Source organism: Pleurodeles waltl, chromosome 10, assembly GCF_031143425.1.
Source record: "Pleurodeles waltl isolate 20211129_DDA chromosome 10, aPleWal1.hap1.20221129, whole genome shotgun sequence".
NCBI lineage: Eukaryota > Metazoa > Chordata > Amphibia > Caudata > Salamandridae > Pleurodeles > Pleurodeles waltl.
Window position 1 is genome coordinate 265,008,153 of NC_090449.1, and position 25,073 is coordinate 265,033,225.

The following is a 25,073-nucleotide window of genomic DNA, read 5'->3' on the forward strand; positions in this document are numbered from 1 at the left end:
CCCCTCATGCATAGGGACCAGTCAGGGTTCATGCAGGGGCGTTCTACCCGGCTGAAACCTACGCCATACCCACAAGTGTATTTTAGAGGATAAAAAACAACCGTCTCCTCATGTATTTTTGTCCCTAGACGCAGAGAAAATGTTTTATGTGGTACAATGGCCTTTTCTAGAAAGCACGCTGGTCAAATGTGGATTCAGGCCTAAATTCAGACAGTGGGTATCGATTCTCTATCGAGCACCAAAAGGGCCGGCCCACGTCAATGGGTTGTTGTCCTCCATAATTCCTATTGGCCGAGGGACCTGGCAGGGATGCCCCTTCTTCCCCTTCCTATTTGCCCTCACAGTAGAATCTCTGGTGTGTCATGTTCAAATGCACCCTGGTATCTGTGGCTTTTGGGCCACATCCACTGAGGACATGGAGGAGAAGATTTCCCTCTACGCAGATGACATTCTTTTATACATCACCCAGCCCCTGATTACCATCACCACTCTATTTCACACCCTGGAAGAATATTGGCGGCATTCATGATATAAAGTCAACTGGGACAATTCACTATATTCTCGTCCTGCCCTATACAGGTCTAGCCCTTCCCTGCCAGGTAACCTAAAGGTGGCCCCTGAGAGTTTTAAATACATTGGCATCTTTATTACACCCCATAGAGAAACCTGTTGTCGCCACAATCTCTGGAACGTGATGTCCAACTTCTAGAAAGATGCAGAGAAGGAGAGATTTGCCCCTGTTGCTAATGAGACGGCCAGCCCTCTTTAAGATGATTGCCTTACCACAATTATTGTGTGCCCTTCAAAATACATATTTCCCACTCCTTAGGACCACATTCACAGATATTAATGGGGATGTGCGATCTCTCCTGTGGCACTGTGGGCAGCCCAGGATAGCTCTTCGGAACTTAGAACAGAACCTCTATAATAATGGGATAGCCCTCCCTGATATAGAGGCCTATTACTGGGCATTTGATCCCAGTCAATGACTGGATCACCCTTCATATGGACGGGAAAGGGGCACCCTGGCACACCGTTCTCACTTACACCTTTATGGCAGTAGAGGCAACACAAAGCCTGCTCCCAGCGACCCAGGTAACCATGGAGATGGTGGAATGGGCAACGAGGACGATCGCATGGGCCTGGAAAGTTACAAGGGCAACATCACTTTGGAAGGGGGCACGGCTAAGTGAGCTTGGCAAATTACAGGGTTTTGGGACATGGAACTTAATTGGAATCTCCACTATTGGGGATATCCTAGAAAATCAAACGTTTAAATCCCTGAAAACTTTTTGTTCTGAGTATAGCTTGTTTAAATCTCAGTTTTTTAAATATGTGCAATTACTTCATGCTTGGATCACTGAGGGCCTAACTGGCACTGAGATCCCGAAATACACCCCATTAGAGGGTATACCACTGCAAGAGGAACTCACTAAGGGGGCCATCTCTCTCACTTATCGAACATTGTATAACAATATGCCCAGCAATCTATGCAACCTTAGGGACCGCTGAGTGCGGGATGTGGGTGAACAGGAAGACACTGACTGGGAGGCAGCGCTTATGCATCCTATGGAAGTCGCTATCAAGCACCAGTTGCTCCTATTTCAATACAAAATCCTACACAGGGTGTACTATGACATGGTTAAACTACACACAGTGGGTAGGGGACCATTGCTGGCATGCCTGCTGTGTAATGATGCAAGAGAGCATTTCATGCACATACTATGGAGCTGCCCCCTTATCCATGGGTATTGGAATGCGTTCCTGGTGGAACTCTGTAAGGTCCTGGAGGTCGTGCCTCAGACTGACTTGTCATATTGGGTATCCCAAACGATCCAGATATTTCAAGACCCCACCTTCTCTTCAGCGCTCTGGGCCTAGAAGTTGCAAAACAAGGCGTGGCACGGAGGTGGGGTGTCGCGAAAGTTCCAACCATCCAAGAAAGGAGGAGAGCTATGGACTTTTACATGGTGACAGAGAAGGTAACATATGCCCGTAGGGGCTGCCCCTGAAAGTTCAGTAAAATATGTGGCTGGTGGATCAGCTACTATGGGCCTGATCTTGTAGATGACGGTCTGAACAGCACACCAGACTCTTGGTTGAATGAGAATCACGAGGGGCCCCGGGGCTGAATGGCCAGTAAATAAGACATTGGCACTTGAGGGGCGGGTGGGAGACTATGCCTGTCTGCATTGTACCACTATGACTCCAGTGTACCACCTGTTGCATGAGAAATTACTGTACTATGACTTACTGAAATCTATGTATGTGTCTTCCACACCACTGTTCTTAATGTCTTTCAAAGTGGTTATACTGAAAATTGCAAAATAAAAAATATATTTAATAAAAAACTGTTTTTTTTCTTATCTATCCTAATGGATTTAACTTATTCTGACTTTTTGATATGTCTTGAGGAAGGGGAGATCTGCAATAATCAATAGCTTTGATAGGTTTTAAAGGAAAGTCCGGGAAATGCTTACTGTCAAAAATAGCATCCAGAACAGTAAACCAGCAAGGTAGTTTGAATCTAACTGTAATATCCGTTACTGTCAACACTTAAAGAGGTACCAAGAGTCCCTGAGTGGGTTCATAGGTGTAGAGAGATGTATAAGAGGGTTTTATGCAAAATATGCTGGCTAACAGTGAATTGTAATCATTTAGAGAAATCTTACAATACTGGTATTGATACAGTGATTTCCCCCAGAAGTCTGGATTAGAAATTTTACCCTACTATATTCCGAAGCAGCCTCTCTGGAGGGTCCTATTCTGATCGAGAGACAGATAACAATACCTATAGCTCCTCCCCAGCCCTACCATGGCTTAGAGATAGAACAAAATGACACTATAGAGGCTATTAACAGATTCCCCACAGGGAAAGCCCAGAGCCAGATCAGTTACCAGTGGACCTTTTCAGGGCAAACATACCCCTCCACTCCTGACTAACGTTCTCAAGGCTTCCTTAATTTTGGGCCCTCCCAAGGCCTGGTCACATCCAACAATCGTCACTATTTTAAAAAAAGGCTCTAGGGGAAATCTGCAGTGCTACCACCCCATTTAATTAATAAACTCTACTGCTAAAATTATGGGCAGGATTCTGCTGGAACGTCTGCAGACTTGGCGGAGTGATAGCACTGTGCTTTTGGAGCACCACTTTGGTTTTCCCTCTGGCGTTGGGACGGTTAAGCAGTGTCTCAATTTATACCACTTAGTCAACAAGCATACAGTAGCCAAAGAAGGCACAAGGTATATCTTGCCTTTCATGGACCTGAGCTTGGACTTTGATTCTGTCAGTAGGTCAAAACGTTGGACAATTACGACAGACTTAGGGTAGAACCCAGTATTGTAAATCTTCTGTGGAAGCTTCTCCGAGAGGTAACCGCTAGTGTAAGATTTTGCCCTGCTGGGGAAACAGCCAGGGCCTTTAAGCTTGACAGAAGTGTGCACCAGGGCTGTGTACTTTTCTTTCCTTACTGTACATTAATGGTCTGGAAAACATCTGTTGGATTCTAATGCTGACTGCCCTAGGGTAGGCAACCGTACTGTGCCTGCATTGAGCTATAATTTGTGACCACATTCGGCAGCAAGCTGATCAAAGAGCTAAAAACAATTTACAAGGCCACATGCTGCTCGAGGGTCATATATGGGGCTGGAGTATGTGGCATTTGTGACCAAACCGGGTTGAAGAGGGTGGAAAATGACTTTATGAAAAGATTACTAGCCATACCTAAATCCACCAGTAACTATATATTGCAAATCGAGGTTTGGCTAGGGTACATAAAAGATGCTGGGGAGTAACAACCTTTTCCATTTTGGCTGAAGATATGAACGAAGGAGGAAACTTTACTGAATTGCTCAATACTAGCTGACTTTCTCAATTAGGAAAAGGACTTAAAATACTTTGGATCTCAATCCTCCACAGGATCTGTAATTGTTTGGATTTAAGTGAAGTGTTCGAGAACTCTGGTACCTTTTCTGCTGGATTTTCTAAATCACCAAACGAATTGTCTTTAGCTAAATGTACGAAAGCAAGGTTGTGCAAAAATGCTAGGAAGACCACTGTTCTTGCCCACACTCAAATCTGTACATCTCCTGGTATTGAACCTTATCTAACTTGGGTCAACAACACATACTACTGGTTTCTGTTAATTAGATTAAGGTTGAACACTGTACATTTCCTTGTAGCATATTCTACGCAGGGCACTTGTACTGCTAATCTGTCTATCCATTGCAATGGTGGTTCTGCACAAAGCCCACTGCTCTTTAGTCTGTTTTGCAAGTTTTATTCCTCACTAAGAAAACTGCTGTTCTTTTATTTTTCCTAAAACAGGCTAATTTTAAACAATGCAGGGCTGCCATGTGTTTTACAGTTACTGCCAACAATGAGGATATGCCTTTTAACTGCAGCTTTTATACAGCATACTATACGCATGAGGTCTGCAGTTGTTTCATGAATTTCTATTTTTTTAAACTTATGCTTGTTTTATGATTTTCTCGTTTCCAATAACAATTTTATCTATATTTTGTAATAATGTATTATTTGTGATTTTACTGTGCTTCTGTTATTCATTTGATGACTGAAAAAAGAATAAAGACTGAGATGAAATTCGAATTGTTTCTTTAAAGATTTAGGTATAATTGTTAGAACTGCAAATGTTATGCGCAAATGACTATAACATGGGTTTTAGGGAATAGAAATACTGGTAGGAAGTGATCACATTTGTAAGACCCTCTAACAACACCTTCAAAACATAGGGGGTCATTCTGACCCCGGCGGTCTGAGACCGCCGGGGCCAGGGTCGGCGGGAGCACCGCCGACAGACCGGCGGTGCCCCGCAGGGCATTCTGACCGCGGCGGTTCGGCCGCGGTCAGATGCGGGAAACCGGCGGTCTCCCGCCGGTTTCCCGCTGCCCTGCAGAATCCTCCATGGCGGTGGAGCGCGCTCCGCCGCCATGGGGATTCTGACACCCCCTACCGCCATCCTGTTCCTGGCGGGACTCCCGCCAGGAACAGGATGGCGGTAGGGGGTGCCGCGGGGCCCCCGTAAGAGGGCCCCACAAAGTAATACGCGGCCGCCCGCTAGCCCAGGGCAAATCCCAAAATACCCTCAGCGGTCTTTCGACCGCGGAGCGGTATTTTGGTGGGGGAACTTCGGCGGGCGGCCTCCGCCGCCCGCCAAAGTTAGAATCACCCCTATAGTCTTATACATCTGAAGTGGATCTCTCCCATCTAACTTGTGTATGTGTAGGGTAGGAAGTGGGGCGGGGCTTACTGAACCTTTGGATTCTATTTTTCAGAGAGAGAGAGAATAATCATAGGACCATTTTGAAACAAAATCAATTCCTCAGGACTGCTTTAGTGCTCACTTCCCTAACCAATTCTCAAGTATCTGCCTAGCTTTCCTCTTTGACAGGCCTCATCTAATTTGCAGGTAACTTGATAGATTTCAGTAACTCAGCAATTGATGGAACTTGATTAGAAACTTTTTTTCAAGTCTCTATCCTGTCCACTAGTAATAAATAAGAGTATTGTTGTTATGTTAATAGCATCATGTCCTCTATATCAACCATTACAAAAATACTAAGACAGCACTTATGTCTGCACATGTAGAGGATAAACAATTGCTACAATGTGCCAATAAGATCTCAAAGATGGACAAAACAAGGTACACATGACAGTAATCCACATTTGACATCCTCACACTTCAGGTACAGGACTTCCAATATACAAACACATTTCACAGTTTCTTTGGTGTCACATAAATACTAAGAAAAGATAAAATGGTTTCTTCTAAGTGTGGCAACTTAATCATGGAATTGATCATCTTCCTAGATACTTGCAAACAGTCTCTGCTTTACTGCATTAGAACTTGGACTGATCCATAGGGAAAATCCTCACTTCTGCACTTCACATAAGCAGTTCCTTTACTATTTCTTCTAGACTATTCTTTTTGAAGTCACCTTGTTAAGAACGTATTTCAACTACAAGTACTTAAACCTGGATAGGGTGCTTAAAGTGTACCATTACTTAACCTTATCCAGGTTTAAAAAGGTCGCCCAAATGCTAATCCATGCTGCTGGAAGCAGGAGAATGAGCGTATATACCAAATATTTTGCCCAAATATGAACTATTTTATGAATCAATTTCTAGTTCTTTTGTATTGCTATTTTTATCTCTTGGGATTTGAAAAGTTCAATCTTTGTTAATGTCTGTTTTTCCCTCCATTCTTCTCTACATGGAGTCCTTACATTCAGTTTAATTCCTAATTTTCTTTTTTGTTTAATTCATTCAAATTCTGATGTAATACTTTGTTTCAGGCTTAAATTGGGCTATATGGAAAATGTTCTTTCAAATGTTACAGATAAAAAAAGACATCACTAAACACAGATTATTCCTACTTGTGGTTTTGGTGAAAGTTTTCATAACCCAATGTGTGAGTTGTTAATTTCATATCCAAATATTCAGATCCCTTTTCTTGTAGACTGGATGATAACTGAATTTGTTAAAAAATGAAATTATAAGAAGCTTTAAGGAATCTATACCGAGAAGGTCATTAAAACATTGAGAAATTGTGTTCTAGAGAATGGAAATCTATTTTTCTTGAAATGTATTTACATATATACGTATGAAATTGTTGTAAAAGAAAACTTTGATTAAAGGCAGTGTTCACTCATTGCTTTCTAAACCACACTCAGTTTTCCTAATCCATTTTAGGTTTAAATCTTTTTTATTGATGTTATGTAGATTATATAACAATACAAACCACTCACCTACAACCGCAGGCCAGTGAGGAACAGGAGCGAATGTGAACATTGGTAAGAGAGAGAAATTAGAGGATAGGACATCTATACTATAGAGCTGATATCTAGGACCATGTGGCTAGTGCGCTTGTGTCATAGTATGTATACATCCAGGGTCGTCTTCTGATGTAAGTAGAGCTAAGGTGAAACTCGATTTATTGGAGTGAGGCGGAGTACCCGTAGGTAAGTGGGGCATGTAAGTACTACAAATTCTTGTGAGAGGTATGACAGATAGGGTCCCCATGTTTTGTCAAATTTGGGGAGTCTTTGTTCAGCTGTAGCTGTTAATTTTTCCATGTTCAAGAGGTCCCATAATCGGTGCAGCCAGTCCAACTGTGTGGGCACATTGTCTGTGACCCATCGTGCTAATAACACCTGTTTTGCTGCATATAGGGCGAGTGTAATGGCTCGTCCCTGCATTGATTTCAATGGGTGGTGTAGGACATCTGGTAGGTCTAGAAGAATATACCTCTGATAACCATAAGATAAGGGAGATGTAGACTCCTAGTGAACTATGGGATTTAAGGAGCCATGGTATCTTCCATATATGTATGTCAGCAATTGCTTGATCGATAAAGCACCAATGTTTTTCCATGTGGGATCTGCTCCACTCCACGAGACATCACAGTTGGGCTGCTTGATAGTAGTGGGTTAGGTGTGGGATCCCCAGGCCCCCCACCCCCACCGTTAAGTAGGTCTGTTCCTTGGCTATCCGTGCTTTCTTCCCTTCCCATATGAACTCTTCAATGTGTCTTTGTAGTTTAACAAAAATTTGAGGAGTAGGGGCAACATCTGCATCACATAGAGGATTCTGGGCAATAGGGTAATTTTTACTGCTGCGATGTGGCCCAGTCAGGAAAGTGTGTAAGTCTTCCAATTTTGTAAGTTAGTATGTGTTTTCGCTAATAAGGCGCTGTGATTAGAGACCGCAGTTTGGACCACAGTGGAGTGAATGCGTGGCCCCAAGAACCCCACACCCCTGTGGCCCAGGCAAACGCTATCAGGGGGTTTCGTCGGATTCGCTCTGCCATGGGCACCATATATAATGCAAAAAGTAGTGGAGATAGTGAGCAGCCCTGCCGGGTGACTCTAGTCACCGGAAAAGGAGAGGACATTAGCCTGTTAACTCCAACCATTGCCTTAGGACCATTGTAGTTGCACTTGATCCAGGCAAAAAATCGCTCACCTAGGCCCACCCTCCGCAACACTGCAAACAAGTAGGGCCAATGCACTCTTTCGAACGCCTTCTCTGCGTCTGTAGATACCATTAGTGCTGGTACGCGGGAACGCTGTGTTTTATCTAGCAAATGGCATATACACCTTGTGTTATTGCTGCAGTTGTACTCGGGAATAAACCCCGCTTGGTCTGGGTCTATAATACCGTGCACATGGGGGGGGCAGTCGATGTGCTAGGATAGAAGTAAAGATTTTGGCATCTCCGTTGATTAACGAAATTGGCCTGTTTGATGAGCAGTGCAGTGGATCCTTACCTGGTTTAGGTAGGACCGTATTCACATTAAGTTTCCTAGTACCTGTGAGTGAGCCTGTGTCGCTAAAAGAGTTATATAAGCGTGTAAGGATTGGGGCCAATTGGTTAGCAAATAGTTTATAAAACTCCGAGGGGTATCCATCTCTCCCAGGGCCTGTGCCAGGTTGGAGGCGTGAGATCGCTGAGATCACCTCATCCAATTTTATGTCCTGGTCTAATTACGAGCAGCTATGTTGGATAGCCTCTGTAATGGCACTCGTTCCAGATAGTCCTCTTTCAATAGGGGGTCAGCGGTGTAGAGTTGAGCATAGAATTGCTCAAAAGCCTGAACTATTTGATCATCATGATCTATGCGCTCTCCTCTCTGTCCCATCAATGCCTCTTCCCTTTGTTGTGCTGCCTGGGCCTGTAGGCGATGTGCCAGAAAACTGCCTGCAGTATTACTCCCCACATAGTACTTTTGTTTTGTGCAAATCAGGGCATATGTTGCTTTAGCCATATCTAGTGCCCATAGTTGTTTGCATGCCATATTCAGGTGTCTGCGTATTTTGTGAGATCCTAATTGGTTAAGTTCCATCTCTAGGTCTTTTATTTGTCGTTCAAGTGCTGCCCTTTTGTCCCTATGGGCTTTGTGAAGACTGGCTGCTATTGGAATAAGCCGGCCTCGAAGGACTGATTTTAGCGTGTCCAAGAGCACTGCTATGGGTATGTTGGGAGAGTCATAATGCTCTAGATAGTCATTGATGGCGCCTTCCAATTCGGAGATATGTGTTTCACTGGTAAGGAGTTGGATGTTAAGATGGCAATTGTGTCAATGAGAGGCTGAGCCAGGAGAGGATATAGTCATATGTAGCGGGCATGATCTGATAGTATGTCTACTTGTGTGACAAACTGCCAAAACTGCGGTGTAGCTAGGTAGAGGTCACTGCATGCATATGTTTGTTGAGCTGCGGAATAAAAAGTGTAGTCCCTCTCTGTGGGATGGTAGTGCCGCCAGACATCCGTTAACCCATAATCTGCTAATGTCTCCAAGCTCTGCTTCGAGAATGCCCCTGTCTGTCCCACATCTTGCACTGATCTGTCCAGATTGTTGTCGGGCACCAAGTTAAAGTTCCCTCCAATGAGCACAGCCTTATCTGTCGTGACCATCACTTTAGTATAAAGGCCTCTTGGTGGTCATTAGGCGCATATATTGTAGCTACCATAAAAGTGAGAGTGTAATGTGATGTTAAGTGACAGTAGTCTGCCAGGGATGTCAGCTTGAACTTGGGTGACTTTTCCCTGTATTAGACGAGAAATTTTGCCTGTCAAACCACTGAGATCTAAATTGTTTCCAGTCCGCTTGTACTAGGTGCGTTTCTTGAACTAGGCATATATCACATCCGGATTCTCAGCATTTTGCGGGTGCGTTGAGCCCCCGGATGTTGTAGCTAATAATGTGTATCATTTTGGAGCCTTAGCGCAAATGCGTGGTTGTGGGTTATGCCCCTGGTCGCTGAAGGGTAGCCACCTAGTGTGTCGTGTATGGCTAGGTTGTACCAATGAATACTCATACTGCCTAGTAGATAGGAAGAAAAATAAAGAGAGGTAGCAACGAAGGTCAACCATGGCAACATAAATAAGAGCCAATGCGGTCTTCCCCGGTACCGCTTCAAACCAATAAGGTGGGGTCCATAGCGCGGCCTCCTGGTCCAAGCACTGTCCTCCTTCATGGGGTCCAAGGTCCCGCCGCCAGCTTATGTCATCCTAAGAACAGGAGAAGGGTCCCCCCAATCCCTCCCCCACTGGGTAGCATCCGGAGGGCAGGGGAGTGGGCAGCATACGGGTCTGTTGCTGGTTCAGTGTTGCCCCAATATCTCTCAGTCATTGTCCACATCGGAAGTTTGCTCCTGGCGATTCAATTGTCCGAGCAGTGCTGCCCATTCACCATGGCTCTCCTATTCAGTTGGCCTAGCTGTTCTCCCCTTGTTCTTTCGTGCTGGGCGTCTAGAGGGCGCCAATGAATTGGGTGAGTTAAATTTCAGCACATGCAGTTCTTCCTCATTTTGATTCTTGGTTAAGGGCAGTATTGATTGTGCCTCTTCCAGTGTGCACACGCTGTGGGTGTCCATTTCCCAGATGAATGTGAGGTGAAAAGGGTGTCCCCAGCTGTAGGGTACTTTTCGCTTTTGTAGGAACTCCATGGCCGGTCGTAGTTGGTGGCGTCGCTGTAGGGTCATGGGAGAGAGGTCTTGATAGAGCCAGGTCTTGTTACCCCCAAAGCCTATGTGTTGACGATCACGTGCTGCTGGCAGGATGATTTCTTTTTGTCTATAGTAATGTAAGCATGTTAAAATGTCCTGTGGCAGCCCGGGGGATGTAGCCGGTCTCCCAGCCCTATGAACTCTGTCTGTGGTGATCTCCCGAGGTGCTATATGGTGGAATAGTCTACTAGTATAGTCCTCCAGATTTCTCCCTGGTTACTCCTAATGGGACTCCTTTAATTTTAATGTTGGCCCTCCTGGATCGTTTGAAGTTCTTCCACTTGATATCGAAGGTCCATGGTTTTTTTCTGCAGCTCCAAGATTTCACATCTGTGGCTGTCCAGTTCTTCCCCTTGGGCATCACAAGTTCGCTCGAGGATATCCACCCGGTCCCCCAGCTCGTTTATGTCTTTTGTGAGACCCTGGCTGTCTTTGGTGTGATCTTGCTTAAGTGTAGAGATATCCAAGCGTAGGGCTCCAAAGAGGGCCTCCAGGAAGGTGCGAGTAACCGGTTCAGTGTCATTGTGTGACATGGCGGTGTCTAGTGTGGTCAATTTCTCCAGCTGCGTGGCCTCCTCTAATTGGTCTATTTTCTCCCCTGGCGTCTTCGTGAGTAGGTCTCTAATGGAGGCATCCTTCTTATTGGAGTGTGGGCCTGCCATGTTCTTTCCTCCAGCCTGGTCCCTAGACTTCAGTCCACCTCCGATACCCTTATCTCTTTTCGTTGTCCTCGTCGCCTCTCACCCGGTGAAGTCTCGGGTCAGTGGAGGCCCCTTGGCCAGGCCCTTCTCCATTCCCAGGGGCCTCAGGGACTACTCTCTCATTGGGATCGGTTAACGCCGCAGTGATCGCAGTTTTCGTGCTTGCTGCCTCACTCTATGCCCAGTACTGCTCTTGGTAGTTCTGGAGTGCAGCTTTCACCTGCCCGATTACCCCTCCGGCGCCCTGCTCAATTGCTCTGTATCTCTGCCGCGTGGTCCCTGGAGGTGACGCGCGGTGGCTACTGACAGCTTGGGCCTGTGTCAGGCTCTGTCTAGGGCTTGGTCCTGGAAGGATAGACCTGCCTCCCGCTTGGGGTCCGTGGTGTTCAGGGGTGTTATCGCCGGGCAGGCTCAGGAGCTGTTTCTAAGCGAGGCGCGTGCCATCGTGTCGGAGGCAGTAGGCCTCCTATTGCGCTTACAGTCAGGCAGCTGCCATTTTAGGTTCAGGCACGATGTGGAGTGCCGTCACGAATGCTGTGTAGGAGGTGCTCGGGGCGCTTCTTCTGGTGCTGTCCGCCCTCTTCCAGCAGTGCCCCAGGTGACTCTTGTCCTCACAGGGACGCAGAGGGGGACCACCCTCTGCCAGAAAAACCCATCCGGCGGCGGAGCTTGCCGGTTTCACTCCCGATCGGGTGCCATCTTGGCCATGCCCCCAATTCATTTTAAAAGGATTGAGAAAATTAAAAAATGAGAATTTGAGATGCTGCTTGTAACATATCCAATATAATTTACTCACCTGAGGTGATATTGTAAACTCCTTGTTATTTTTGCAGATTTATTGAGCGCACTATTTCCCGGGAAGGGTATACTGGCACTGAGCAGGTGTGAGTCTAGCCAAACCTAGGGCCTAGTGCGACTACTTGAAAAGCAAGTTCTTCAGTTTTTTCTGGAATTTAAGAAGTGAGGAGGAGGCTCTTATGTGTAGTGGCCAGTCATTACACACTTTGGGAGCAATGTAGGAGAAGGATTGGCCACTGGATCGCATTTTCCATATGCATGGAACGTGTGCAATTAGTAGTCTGAATCAGTGAAAGTGTCTGGAAGGTTTGTGAAAGCAGATGCGATTGTTGAGGTATGCTGCGCCAGTGTTATGTAATACGTTGAATGTGTGTGAGGAGTTTAAATTTTGCTCATTTTTGTGTCAGGAGCCAGTGGAGCTCCTTCAGATGTGGTGTGATGTGAGTCAGGTTTGGGAGGTGGACAGTGATTCTGATTGCCAGTTTCTGAATGGTCTGCAGCCTTCTGGTGAGTTTTTGTTGTTGATTGTTGCGTATTCCTTTAGTCAAGCTTGCTTGTGATGAGGGCGGGTTTGACAGTTTTCAGAGTGCTGATTGGGAGCCATTAGAAAACCATTCTTAGCATCTTAAGGGTATGGAAGAATGAGATGGTGACAGTATTGACTGTATCGAGTTTGTTGTCAATGATGGTTCCAAGGTTTTTGGCGTTGATCGTTGCAGTGGGTGTCGGTGCTGGCTGTGTTGTCCACCAGGTGGGTTCCCACAGTGAAGTGCTCATCCAAAGATCAAGATTTCAATCTCGTCTGTGTCCAGCTTCAGAAAGTTGGTCTTCATCCATTGGGCAATGTCATACATGCAGGCATTAAACTTGATCTAGGTACTGGAGGTGTTGTCTGTGAGGAAGAGAATGAGTTGAGTTGGATTGAGGATGGTGATGTGAGAGAGGATATTGCTGGCTACAGGGATGATGTATGCATTGAAGAGGATCACGCTGACGGAGAATCCTTGTGTAACCCTGCATATCAGGTCACAGGCATCTGAGGAGTATGGTACCAGGGTGACTGACTCGCTCCTTCTATTCAGGAAGGTGCAGATCCTTTGCAGTGTGTGTCCTTGGGTTCCGATGTTGTGTAGGTGTTGGATGAGGATGGGGTCGGAAACCATGTCATACGCTGCAGAGAGGTCCAGGAGGATGAGTAGCGCCATGTCTGGGAATGGTAGTAGTGGTCTAGATCTTGTTGTATTGCTGTGTTTCACAGGGGCAAGGAAGTTGGTGCAGAAGGTGATCCAATTGTTTACATTCTTGATAGTTTGGGAAGTTGTTGCTGTGTTTGGGATGGTGGGTGTTGAGAGCAGTGTTCCAGTCCTTGTCACTGGTGGTGTTCTAGTTTTGGCGGGCTGGTCTGGTGGTTGTGTGTGCATTGGACCGGGACAGAGATGCTGAACTTGACAAGGGTGTGGTCTCTTCAGAAGATTGATGTGGGTTGCTGTTCATTTGCTTCTAAAACATTACTCTAACAGACGGTAAGATTAGTGGATTGGGTAATAATATGAATGGTTTTCCATCACTAATAAGATAGAAATTTGAGTCCACAGCACTATAGTCATTTTTGGATTTTCTTAAATATGTCCCTTTTAGGTGTGGATTGAAACCACAGTTCTTGTATTAAGTAACCTTTATATCCAGATGAATAATGCATTATGTTTAAAATAGGTCTAAACCCGAAAACATTTTGACACTTGTATTTATATTTTAAAATATTTCTATTTGATTCAGAGAACTCCATTTACGGATATTCCTTAAACAACTTGTATTCAATGACAACTGGAGAACAGAACAAACCAGTAACGCTTAAGCAAGACCATGAGTGGGAGAAAAAGATAAACATAACCACTGGAAGAATCCCAATACCAGTTTCTAGGTATGTGTAGTTAATCTGCAGAAGTGTGTGTTTACCTGAAAAAAGCAGCCACGTTTCATGGAAAAAGTAAAAGATTTTCTAGTGTTTTGTTGTTAAAATGCTCCCATCTTAGGATGTGTTTTGCCTATATGCATTTTCTGTAACAATGTGGGTCACGCCGCAATGCTAGTTGTGTCTGGCATGTGAACTTTATTATTACATAATCCTCTTAATGCTGAGCAAAATGACATTCACAATTTCTTTTCTTGTATCTATATGCCTGAGTAGGACTTACTTTAGCCTTCTCGTTATTATACCCATGTATTGATATGTAAAGTTTACTATGCAGTCTTTTCCAGGGAGATCTTTTTTAATAACTCATTTTTTATGTCACGTAAAAAGGGGGGTTTTAAGGCTTAAGGAAAGGGGTTTTAGGGCTCGGGGGCAGGTAGTGGTAAAGGATGGTAAGCGTTTTTAGATTTAGATTTTGGGGTCGGTAGTGGGAAAGAGAGGTAAGAGGTAGAAAAAAAGATAAATAAGGGGGGGGGGTTCAGGTTGGAAGTTAACCCAAAAAAACAAAAAGGGAAATTATTTTAAAAAGTAGTGGGGCTGGGAGGCAGCCCCCCCTAAAAATCAAGCTATCTAAATCTACAAATATGAACATTATGTGTATGTGTGAGTGTTTGTATGTGTGTGTATCTCTCTCTCTCTCTCTCTATATATATATATATATATATATATATATATACATATATATATATATATATATATATTTATTTATATATATATATATATATATTTATTTATACACACACACATACATACAGTTGAAGTGAAGGTGTTCTGTCGAAACGTTTCAGCCTTGTTCTTCTGTGTCCACCCTTTTTGTCAAAATACCTTTTGTAAAATAAGTGTGTCTTGATTTATGGAATTTGCCCCAAATTGCCATTATTTTTCTCTTTTTCCTGGTGAGGTTGTAAATTAGCAAGACCTTCTGAGACACTTGGTCGCTTAGTACAAGTGGCACGTTACTTTCGATGGACCGGCAACAGAAGTTACCAGGCCTATCTGAAGTATAAATTCAAAAAGTCCCAGTTGGTGAGTGGTATTCCACTCGGATAAATTTTACCTGCTGAAAGTAGGCAGACTTATCAGGTAGAATCCCAGGGACAAAACATGCAGGAATTGGTGTGGTGAATACAGTTTCTTCTGGTTATTCCCCAAAAACTTGTAATCGCTGTTTTTTTCTCCCTTGTGGAACGGTAATCTCTGGAGAGGAAAATAACAGGGATAACTCAACGCCATAGTGAGTTCTCAAGATGAACATGGAAAATGCTAAAGGCTGTTACTTTGTTCAGCTATTGATATTCAGTGTTGTAAATCTAGCAGTAAACATTGGCGCTTTCAGTACAGTAGAGCAAATAAGTACTAATGGTCTAAGCAAATCTTCACTTGAATCTTTGTACAGCTCTGTCACTAGGTACCCTTTGATTGACACACTTGGGCTTAGTGGCTTCTCAAGCCTTTTGTATGTTTGTGGTCAAGCATATTCTTCTGAGATTGGCCCAGGGTGAATGATTGATTTTTTTTTTTATAGTGTACACCACAAATTGAATGACTTGTAGGCACCATAGAACATTGATTTTAGGATGTGTAATTCTTGGGGTGGTGTAGGATAAAAACCGTTTTCTCAGTATGTGCTTGACTCAGAAGATAAGGCAAGCAATTGGGTAAGGCACAGCAACCTTTTTTTAAATAGAATATGTATAGATCAATGTGATGCCCACGCCTTCCACTCAAATAATTCTTTTTTTTGAGTGTCAGTGCACCTATGATATTTGTTATGTATGCCTTTTTCTTTCTAGGATTATTTACTCTGAAATAAAATGCCTTACGCATAAAGACTTTCATGTTAAGGAATACCACAGCTCTGTGAGTTTGTAACACTTTAAAAAAGTAATCTACCAAATCTTTAGCGCCAAAGGCAGCTGCCTTGGCATATTTAAACATTCTCAGTAACTGCTTCTGAAATGTTGACTTCACAAACTTGTACTACTCTCACATAGATGCTTTTCGCCTTGAGGCGATCTGTCCTCTCTCAGTTGAAATCCACTTTTAGTGTTGAAAGCCAGATCATCATCTCCTACAGACCGATTTAATGCCCAAGACAACCCTTGAGGATTTTTTCACAGTAGAGAGTTTGTTTGGTCTCTCCCTTGTATGCCTCTCAACAGGATTTTGATATATGGCACAGGAGTTTCTATGGAAGCCACTCTTTGAGCCGCTCCGTCTCGCATCGACCACGCCCGCAACCTAGGATTCATCTTGGACTCCTCATTATCCATGACCCAGCAAGTCAGCTCCATCTCCTCCTCCTGCTTCAACACACTCTGCATGCTCCAAAAGATCTACAAATGAATACCCACCGAAACCATAAGAACAGTCACCCAAGCCATTGTAAGCAGCAAACTGGACTATGGCAATGCCCTCTATGCAGGAACCGCGGCCAAACTCCAGAAAAGGCTGCAGCGCATCCAGAACGCCTCCACACGCCTCATCCTGGACATCCCCCGCCACTGCCACATCACAGACCACCTGAGAAAACTGAACTGGCTCCCAGTCAACAAGAGAATCACCTTCAAACTCCTCACCCATGCTCACAAAGCACTGCACAACACTGGACCAGAATACCTAAACAGATGGCTCTCCTTCTACACCCCGACCCAGCATCTCCGCTCTGCCGCCCTCACCCTCGCAACCGTCTCACGCGTCTGCAGAGCTACAACCGGCGGTAGATCATTCTCGCACCTCGCCGCCAAAACGTGGAACACTCTTCCCATGTACCTGCGCCAGACCAAAGCCCTCCTCACCTTCAGGAAACTTCTCAAGACTTGGCTGTTCGAGCAGTAGCAGCAGCTCCCTCCCTTCTCCTCCCTCCTCCTCAGCGCCTTGAGACCCTCACGGGTGAGTAGTGCGCTTTACAAATTCCTGATTGATTGATTGATGGAGGTATTTATGGGAATTGACACAGACCGTGCCTGTTAGCATTAAAAACCTTCCGTTTTTTGTTTGAGTTAGTTCCTTCCTAGCATCATCCTGGTTATATCTGGCAGAACCAACAAAGTGTAAGGCTGATATCAGATGGATACTTCTAAACGAAGATTCCTCACCAGTATCTTCGCACCCCATCAAATCCTTCGGGAGTGTCTTCATGCCCCAGTGATCAGAGGAGGCCTCCATTCGGGTTACCGCTGGTGGATCCATCCCCAATTCCAATGGTGCCTCTCGACCATGTGCTTGAGATATGTGCATTTATGCAGCCAACAGCAAAGGAAGAACGTATAGTCATTTCAGACTTTGAAGCAAATCCAACACAACCTCACCAGTGGTTGTGTCCACCTCAGTTACTACCACAACCTCAGGCTGATTCAGATACGCTTCCCCTGAAACTCTCACCCTTAGCCACAAGATGATGATGATGAAGACACTGCACAGTTGTATGAAAATGAAAACATGTTTCTTTACGTGCAAGAGGTTAGTGCCTTTGATGCATCACTAAACACTACCATAAACTCTCCTCCTGGCCCTCATACAGAAGATCCCACCTCATTTGGCATGTGTTTTAGTTTTTTTTTTAAAGAAACTTTATTGAGTTTTGTTGGTGTTCATATCCTTAACACAAAGACAAAAGGTCTGATCTTTGGAGTATTGTACAATACCACGGTTGGTATGGTAGAAATAAAGGGCTGACCACATATGCATCTCCTCATCTCATCTGTGACATGAACAGCAATTTCAACTGTGTACAAATTGCATCATCTAGTCATATGGGAAAGGCATAGTGTATGCATCAGAAAACACATACGCACTTCGATCAGAGCTACTTATCACACTCACTGTTGTCTGGAACTGTATTCACTTAACTGTGTGAAGACCAAAACCCCTCTCTTCTCCTCCCTGTGTCTGTTTCTGTGTATGGGTCTCATTGGTGGAATGATGGGACATGCGTGGATAGGAGGATCACCCCAAACCGTGAAGGGATGTCTTAGAGATCTGCACAACTGTGTGTAGTACTCTCTGATCCAAGGTTTGAAGATTTGTGGTCCCAGTGATCATCCCACCCTCACTCTCGTCTATTGCCGCTTGTATATCAGTGATCATGTTTGCCAAGCTCTCAAGTGATCTTCCAGCTTATCATCCTTCCGAACATGGGGCATTCGTACCTCTTCTGCTCTGGCCCATTCCAGGACATCCTGCAGCCGTGTCATAACCGCAGGGGTGTCAAGCACAGCCATCCCATAGAGAGGTGACGCTTTGCGAGGACAAGGCCTAATAATAAAATGTGACAAGTCAACTGTTTCTTAGCAGGAGATGGAAGATGAGCTTCTAGCTATACCTCCCAATCCTATGCCCTATTAAGACTATCGATAACTGTCTGCCAGTAGTAGGTTAAAGATTGACAGGACCAGACCATTAGCAAAAAGTCTGCTGGTTGAAAGTTACACCTTGGACATGTGTCCAGACGTGCCTCTTAAATCGCATGTAAGGTTTGGGAGTATGATACATTTGATGAACAAAATTATATTGAAGAAGCTTAAAATGCGTTTTAGAGCTAACCTTCTGTACTCCTTCATGGATCTTCTCCCATTCTGTGAGCGTAAAGGGTCGGTCGAGGAACGCCTCCCGAGCCTGCACTGGTAGACCTGTCTGTGTACGATCTTCTCTCAGGGCATGATATAAATGAATGATTAGAAGAAGGCCTTGGGCCATTTGTAATATAGTGGTTAATGTGACAGATATAACTGGTTCCTCTGGGAAGGATGGCCAGATCACGCGCTCCATGTGAGAAGTCTTCAGAACTAAAGATATTGCGCCTCCCTCAAGGAAAAGGTCTCCATAGCTTCTTGTCAAGTAATAAAACACTGTTCCGGGTATAGATCCCTCAGGACTTCACACTCATGACTCCTCTAGCGCTGCACTGGCATTGAATAGGCATATCCAGTGCATATGGAGCCCTGCGGAGTGCCCGTTGGACCACCCTTTCCCAGACTTGTGCCACCAGTTGGATAACATAGGACATCTCCCTAGGCACCAGAGTGCGGACATCATTAGAACAGGCAAATCTGTATCAACATGCGTGCCTCGGAGCAGCCGTTTCCCCCAATTAATAAATCTTGTCAAACCAATGGATGGCATGTTGGAGTTGGGCTGCCATATAGTACTCCAAGCATGGGACCTCCAATACCCCCTCTATTCCAGGGTCTTGCAGAGTGGTGAGCTTAAATCGCTGACGGTTGGAGCCCCACACGAGGGCAACGATCAGTTTATCTATGGTGCAAAAGTAAGAGGGAGGGATCGCATAGTAAGCGAGTGTATTTCGCAAGGTGTACAAACAACGGGGATAATATCATTTTTACCAGAGCTATTCTGCCAAACAGAGACAGGGGAAGTTCTCTCCAAAACTGGACCAAAGTCTACAATCCTTCCACCACCCTTCCTATGGTATGCTCATATGTCATGTCAAGGCCGGATGAGATAGGTGTACCCCCCAAATAGAGCATCCAAGGTATCTCCACTTGGAGTAGTTTATCCACTGGCACACCAACCAGTTGCCCCAAGGGGAACAGTTTATATTTAATTAAATTAACTCTGAGGCCTGTAACACCTCACTGAATAGGTTGTTTGTTTGACACAAGTATATCAGCATACAGGTAAAACCTATGATTGGTCTCGCCCAACCTTATACCCCATGGACCCATCACGCAGCACAACAATTCTGCCACGGGCTCAATGGCAACGGCAAAAGAAGCGGCGGCAGGGGACAACCCTGTTAAATGCCCTTCTTCAAATGTATAGGCTCTGAGACTAGTCCCCCAGATCGTACACAAGCATATGGGTCCGTGTATAGGAGCCGGATCCATGCTATGAAACCAGAGCCTGGGCCCATTAAGTTCAGCACGTACCAAAGGTATGTCCAATCAAGGGAATCGAAGGCTTGGGCTATGTCCAATAGCGCCAATGTGTAGTTATTTGTTTGGAGTATCTTGGCATGACAGACATGGCTTAAATGGCGAGGGTTTAAGCAGAATGCTGCATTTTGGGATAAACCCTGATTGGTCTGCTTGTACCAGGATATTCATGTAGGGGAAATAGTCTGGATGCCAATAACCCCCTGAGTATCTTGACATCAAGATTTAGCAGTGATATCAGGTGATAAGCTGCAACCGACTGAGTTGCGACCCCCTTTGGGTATCATTACCACTAGCGCTTCTTGCATAGAATTAGGAAGGGAACCTCTTTCCAATGCCTCGTTATAACCCCAGAAGTCGATCAGCAAGAATGTCATCATATTTCTGGTAAAAGTCAGCTAGTAGTCCATCACTACCTGGTGATTTCCCAGATTTAAGTTGTCTAATCGCGAGGACAATTTTGTCTTTAGAGATTTGAGCATCCAAAGATTCTGCAGTGGTGGGTGTTAGGCAGGGTAGCTGTATCCCCTCCAAGAGTTTCTCTAATGCTTCAGATTTCGGGCGTGTCTGGTCCGTATACACATTCTGCAGGTGATCCTGAAACAACTTCTTGATTGCTTGCTGGGTATAAACCCAAGTGCCAGTTGAGGTGGGTAACGAAAAGATAATGGTCTCAGGAGACTCCCGTCATACTAGGCGGGCCAAGGGGGCGCCGGTCTTATCCCCCTCCATGTGCAATCGTTGTCTATAAGCTTTATAGTCATGTTTCTCTAATCTACACCATTTCTCCAGAAGTTAATTTCTCACCTTGTACCAGGCAGTTAACCTATTGGGGTTGGAGTGGAGTGTTTCCTCCAGTATCCCCAGATATTTCTCTTGAGCCTCCATGTCCTGTTCTTGTTGTTGTCTGACACCATTAAATGTCTTAAGGCACACCCCTCTAACCATCACCTTCATTGCCTCCCAGTCAATTGCCCTGGAGCTCGCCGATCCCCAGGTCACTTCAAAATAATTTATCAGTGTAGTGCAAACTGTTTGGGCATATAGCGTGTCGTCAATGGCCTCCTCTCCGAGGCACCATAACTGTATATGTGGGCGGCCGCTTCCTAGTGTCAACAGCGTTGGCGAGTGATTAAAAAAGGTACTTAGTCAAATAAATGACATCTGTGACATATGGGGTCAACTCGGGTGAGAGAAAGCAATAATCCCGTTGACTGAAAGTACCAGTTAGTAGATTCCGCCTCATACACCCCCAGTAAACGTCAACAAGACAACAAAATGAAAACTTTGAACTTGTGCTATGCAAGAAGGTAGATCAGCCTTGAGGAAGCAAGGCAGTTGCACTGAGCCTCCCACCCATGTCTACTATAAGATAAGATAATGAGCGTCACCATATGTGTTACACGTCCATGCACCAGTGGTATAAGCATTGGAGTGCAAAAAATGCATACATTCCCCAGAGTATATCATACCCCTAATTGAATTGTACAGGCCAGTAATTAATATTAGTCTCAGTAACATTGGTTGTTTCTCAGCATAAAGAGTCAGAGTGGGGCCTCAAGCCCACCTTGGGCCCCAAAGATGGGATCCCCAGTACCCGTTCACCTATTAACTTTCCACTCTCTGGAGGAAAAAAGTTGAGGGGGTTCATCATCTGCTCATCTAGCAAGTCACGAGACAGGTCTCCTGAATCAGGCACTATGACTGTTGCTGTTAGGGTACTATTTAGACACACTAGGATTTTTTTGCTGGTCCCTCAGTGTTATTACTATTCTGCCATCTGTAAACATGGCGGGAACATGACGATGGGTCAGGCGAATTCTGTTGGAGAGAGGCCGGTTGGATTCGGTCCTGGGAGGATCCGTGTCCTCTCAAGTCAAGCCGGTCACTGGCCTCCACCGCTGTGAAGAAGAAGAGAGCCTTCCCACCCCCTGCGCACTCAGCTTTGCAGGGAACATTAGGCTATATTTCAGGTTGAGTTCCTGACGTCTCTTTTTTTAACCAACAAAAAAGTTTTCCTCTGGGCTTGTACCCTTTGGGAGTAATTAGGGTAGATGGAAATGCGATGTTCGTCAAACAGGATGTGCCCCGCTGTCCGAGTGGCCTGAAGGATGGCGTCCCTGTCACAGAAGTTAAAAAGATGAACAATGATTGCCCTCTACGTGGCCCTCGGCCTAGGCAGTGGGACGAGGGCCCTGTGGGCACGTTCAGTGGTGAAGAATTTGGAAATTGTTTGGATTGCAGAACTGTGGTGATCCAGTCCTCCAAGAAATGTTTGGTGGACAAGCTCTCCACCCGCTTCGGGAATCCCACAAACCTGAGGTTGTTCCTTCGAGACCTCCCTTCCGAGTCTTCCAGTCTGTCATCAAGATGTATCACTTGTTGCTGCAGTTGAAGCACGGTGTCTCGAAAGTGTATGAACCTCCTGCTGTAGTGTTATAACAGTTTTTTTCTGTGGAAGTCACATGTTCAGTTACTTTGTGCAGATTGGCCCTAGGTTAATCTTATGGGCTAGCTTGTCCCTTGAACTTCATATCGCTGTCATCAGGTCCTCCAAGGATGGGTCCACCCCTCCCTGAGTTTCCATCTCTGATGTATTTTGCCATTAGTGGGCAGTAGCATGTCTGTACTGTCCAGCTATCACAATGTTCAGAGTCCTAGTGGGAGCCCCAGCCTCCAGTCACCACAAGGAGACGGTTAAGTAGTGTATTGCAAGAGTTACGCGATTCAGCTAAGTGGGGGGGTTACTGTCTCCCTCACATTGGTGTCTGCCAGAGGGTGGGGCAGATGAAGAGCAGTTCCAGTTGACTGTGCATTGGGGTGGGGCACAGTGCTGAGTGGTATTTCAAAAAGATCAGTTTTATCGACATCACTACCGTGGGACCCTTAACCATTGTTGGGGCACTTTTAATTCAAGTCTTCAATGATTGATCCTCTTTTTACATAAAGTCTGCTGTGCCCCCATCCCAGCAGAGTGTTGGAAGACAGCACACCCAGTGAAAGTGACAGTGTCTACGTACTGAGCCTATCTTGTCCCGGCCCCCTCGTCCATGCCCAGCTTAAATATGTCATGGGGAGGCAAGTCAGACCAATGGGGCCCTCGCAGATTGCTCGTTTTAAGGACGGCTGCCCGGCCCTACCTCGCCTGTTTAGCTGCCTCTGTCCGCTCACCTTATAAATGAAGTGCAGATCCTCTCCGTCCGATAGGCGACCGGCGCCGCAGGTAACTTTAGTCCCTGGCTCCCATCAGAGCCCTGGGTTCATTGGAGGCGCTACAACAAATAGCGCCGTAGCGGGACTCCGTCTGTCTGCTCAAGTGGCTTCAGAAAAATGAGGCCCACCATAGGTTGGGGCGCCCGCAGCAGCCAGAAGAGGAGCAGAGAGCCGCGACGGGCGAGCACACCTCATATATGTTAAATCCTTGATTCCCATCAGAACCCTGGTTACGGTGGAAGTGCTGCAACTGTTAGCGTACAAGCGGGACTTTGCCTATTCGCTCTTGCAGCTTAAAAAAAACTAGGTCTACCCCAGGCCAGGGCGTCATGTCGTTAGCGGCGGCCAGGGGAAGAGCAGAGGGCCTCAGCGGGCGGGTGCACCCCCAATGCCACACCGTAGACCGGGAACACCACAGGGGCAGCCGAAGCCCACTCCCACTCATCAGCATACGACACACGGGCGGGGTCCGTCAGTGTCCCAAGGCCCCCACCTTATTTGCCATCGTTATTGAACCAACAGCAGAAGTACTTGACCTCCAGCGTCCCTCAGTGGATGTAAAGACAAACATGCTCACAGAGGTTCTACAGACAGTGCAGACCTTTCTAGAACCCCTTCTGCTGTTGAATGAGGCACTGACGAACACACACACTTTTGGGACGTGCGCAAAGGCAGGGAATAGCCCTCTTGTCAACTGCCAGATGGCCAGGAGACATAGACTGGTTCTAAGGGATCCATCTTTCCTCCTGCAGCACCAAGGGCCTGAGAGCCTGGTGGATCAGGCATCCACCAGCTGGCTGAATCCCATCACATTTCTCACCATTCTGCCAGGCAGTGTCAAAACTCATGTAATCTTTTGGAAACTTTTTCATCTGCTACTCTAGTCCTCAGGTCCACTAACTTCTGAGCCGTTATATTTGCATGGGGCATGGTGGCTAACATTTTGTTAGTGGTCCTGCATGACATTCAGACCAACCTTTAACAGATCACTTACACAGATGGGGCCTGGACTCCACTGTCTGCCTGAGAGGACATTGTGAACAAGCGCTTCAAAGAAAGCAAGGCAATAGCGCACTCCTGTGGCCTGGCACTGCCTACATAATAGTTTCCTCAGCGGTATTTCCCCCTTTAAAGCTTCGAAGGGGCTCACAGCTAAGGCCACGTCAAACCTATCTTAGCCAACAACAGTCGCCTCCAGCCCGTTGAGACAAGGTTCCCAGGGGGAAGGATCTACCCAGTACTCTGTCCTCCATCTGCCTCTGCAAAACCCCTTTAGTTTGCACTTGTGGTGCACCGTCACCAAGTTGGAGGACGGATAAGTTATTACATCCGGGAGTGGCAAGGAATCACATCAAACAGACGAGTGCTTCAAATTGTCTATCATGGCTACACCCTACCCTTCATTTCCACCCCCACGAAACGTGCCACATGCACCACAACAGCATCCCCAGGACTACTTGTCCATTGTCTGACAAGAAGTTGAAGCTTGTGTGGAGAAGGGAGCTATAGAGCCGATGCTGGCATCAGAAGTCTGGATTGGTTGTTACTCCTTTCTTTCTGGTGTCAAAAAAAGATGGCAGACTTTGTCCTATTTTAGCTCTCAGCCCCCTGCACTAATTCCTCAAGAAGGATAAGTTGAAGATGCTCACTCTGGCTCAAGTTCTGTCTGCGCAGGAGACTGGATCGTGGATTGGATATTCAGGATGTCGGTTTCTCCTGACCCTATCCTGCATTCTCAGAGACACTACTTGTGGTTCCAGGTAAGCCACAAGTATTTTCAGTTCTCGGTGCTTCCCTTCAGCATTGCCAGCCCCCCCTCAGGTGTTCATGAAAGTGACGATGGTGATTTCTGCAAATCTTCAGCGGTTGGGAATACCAGTCTTCCTCTACCTGTATGACTGGTTCTGAAGTTGGGCTCGCCCCAAACAGTTGTGGACTTCTTCAGACAGTCTGGTCTCTTAA

The 25,073-nt window shown here is 45.7% G+C and overlaps 1 protein-coding gene across 1 annotated transcript in view; it reads left to right on the plus strand.

Annotated features, from left to right (window-relative positions):
- Positions 1 to 25,073, plus strand: part of FAM234A (family with sequence similarity 234 member A) — a 318,557-nt gene that overhangs the window by 160,686 nt on the left and 132,798 nt on the right. The window contains exon 7 of the mRNA XM_069210403.1: positions 13,806 to 13,950. Coding sequence (XP_069066504.1) covers positions 13,806 to 13,950 — 145 coding nt within the window. The remainder of the gene's footprint in view (positions 1 to 13,805; positions 13,951 to 25,073) is intronic.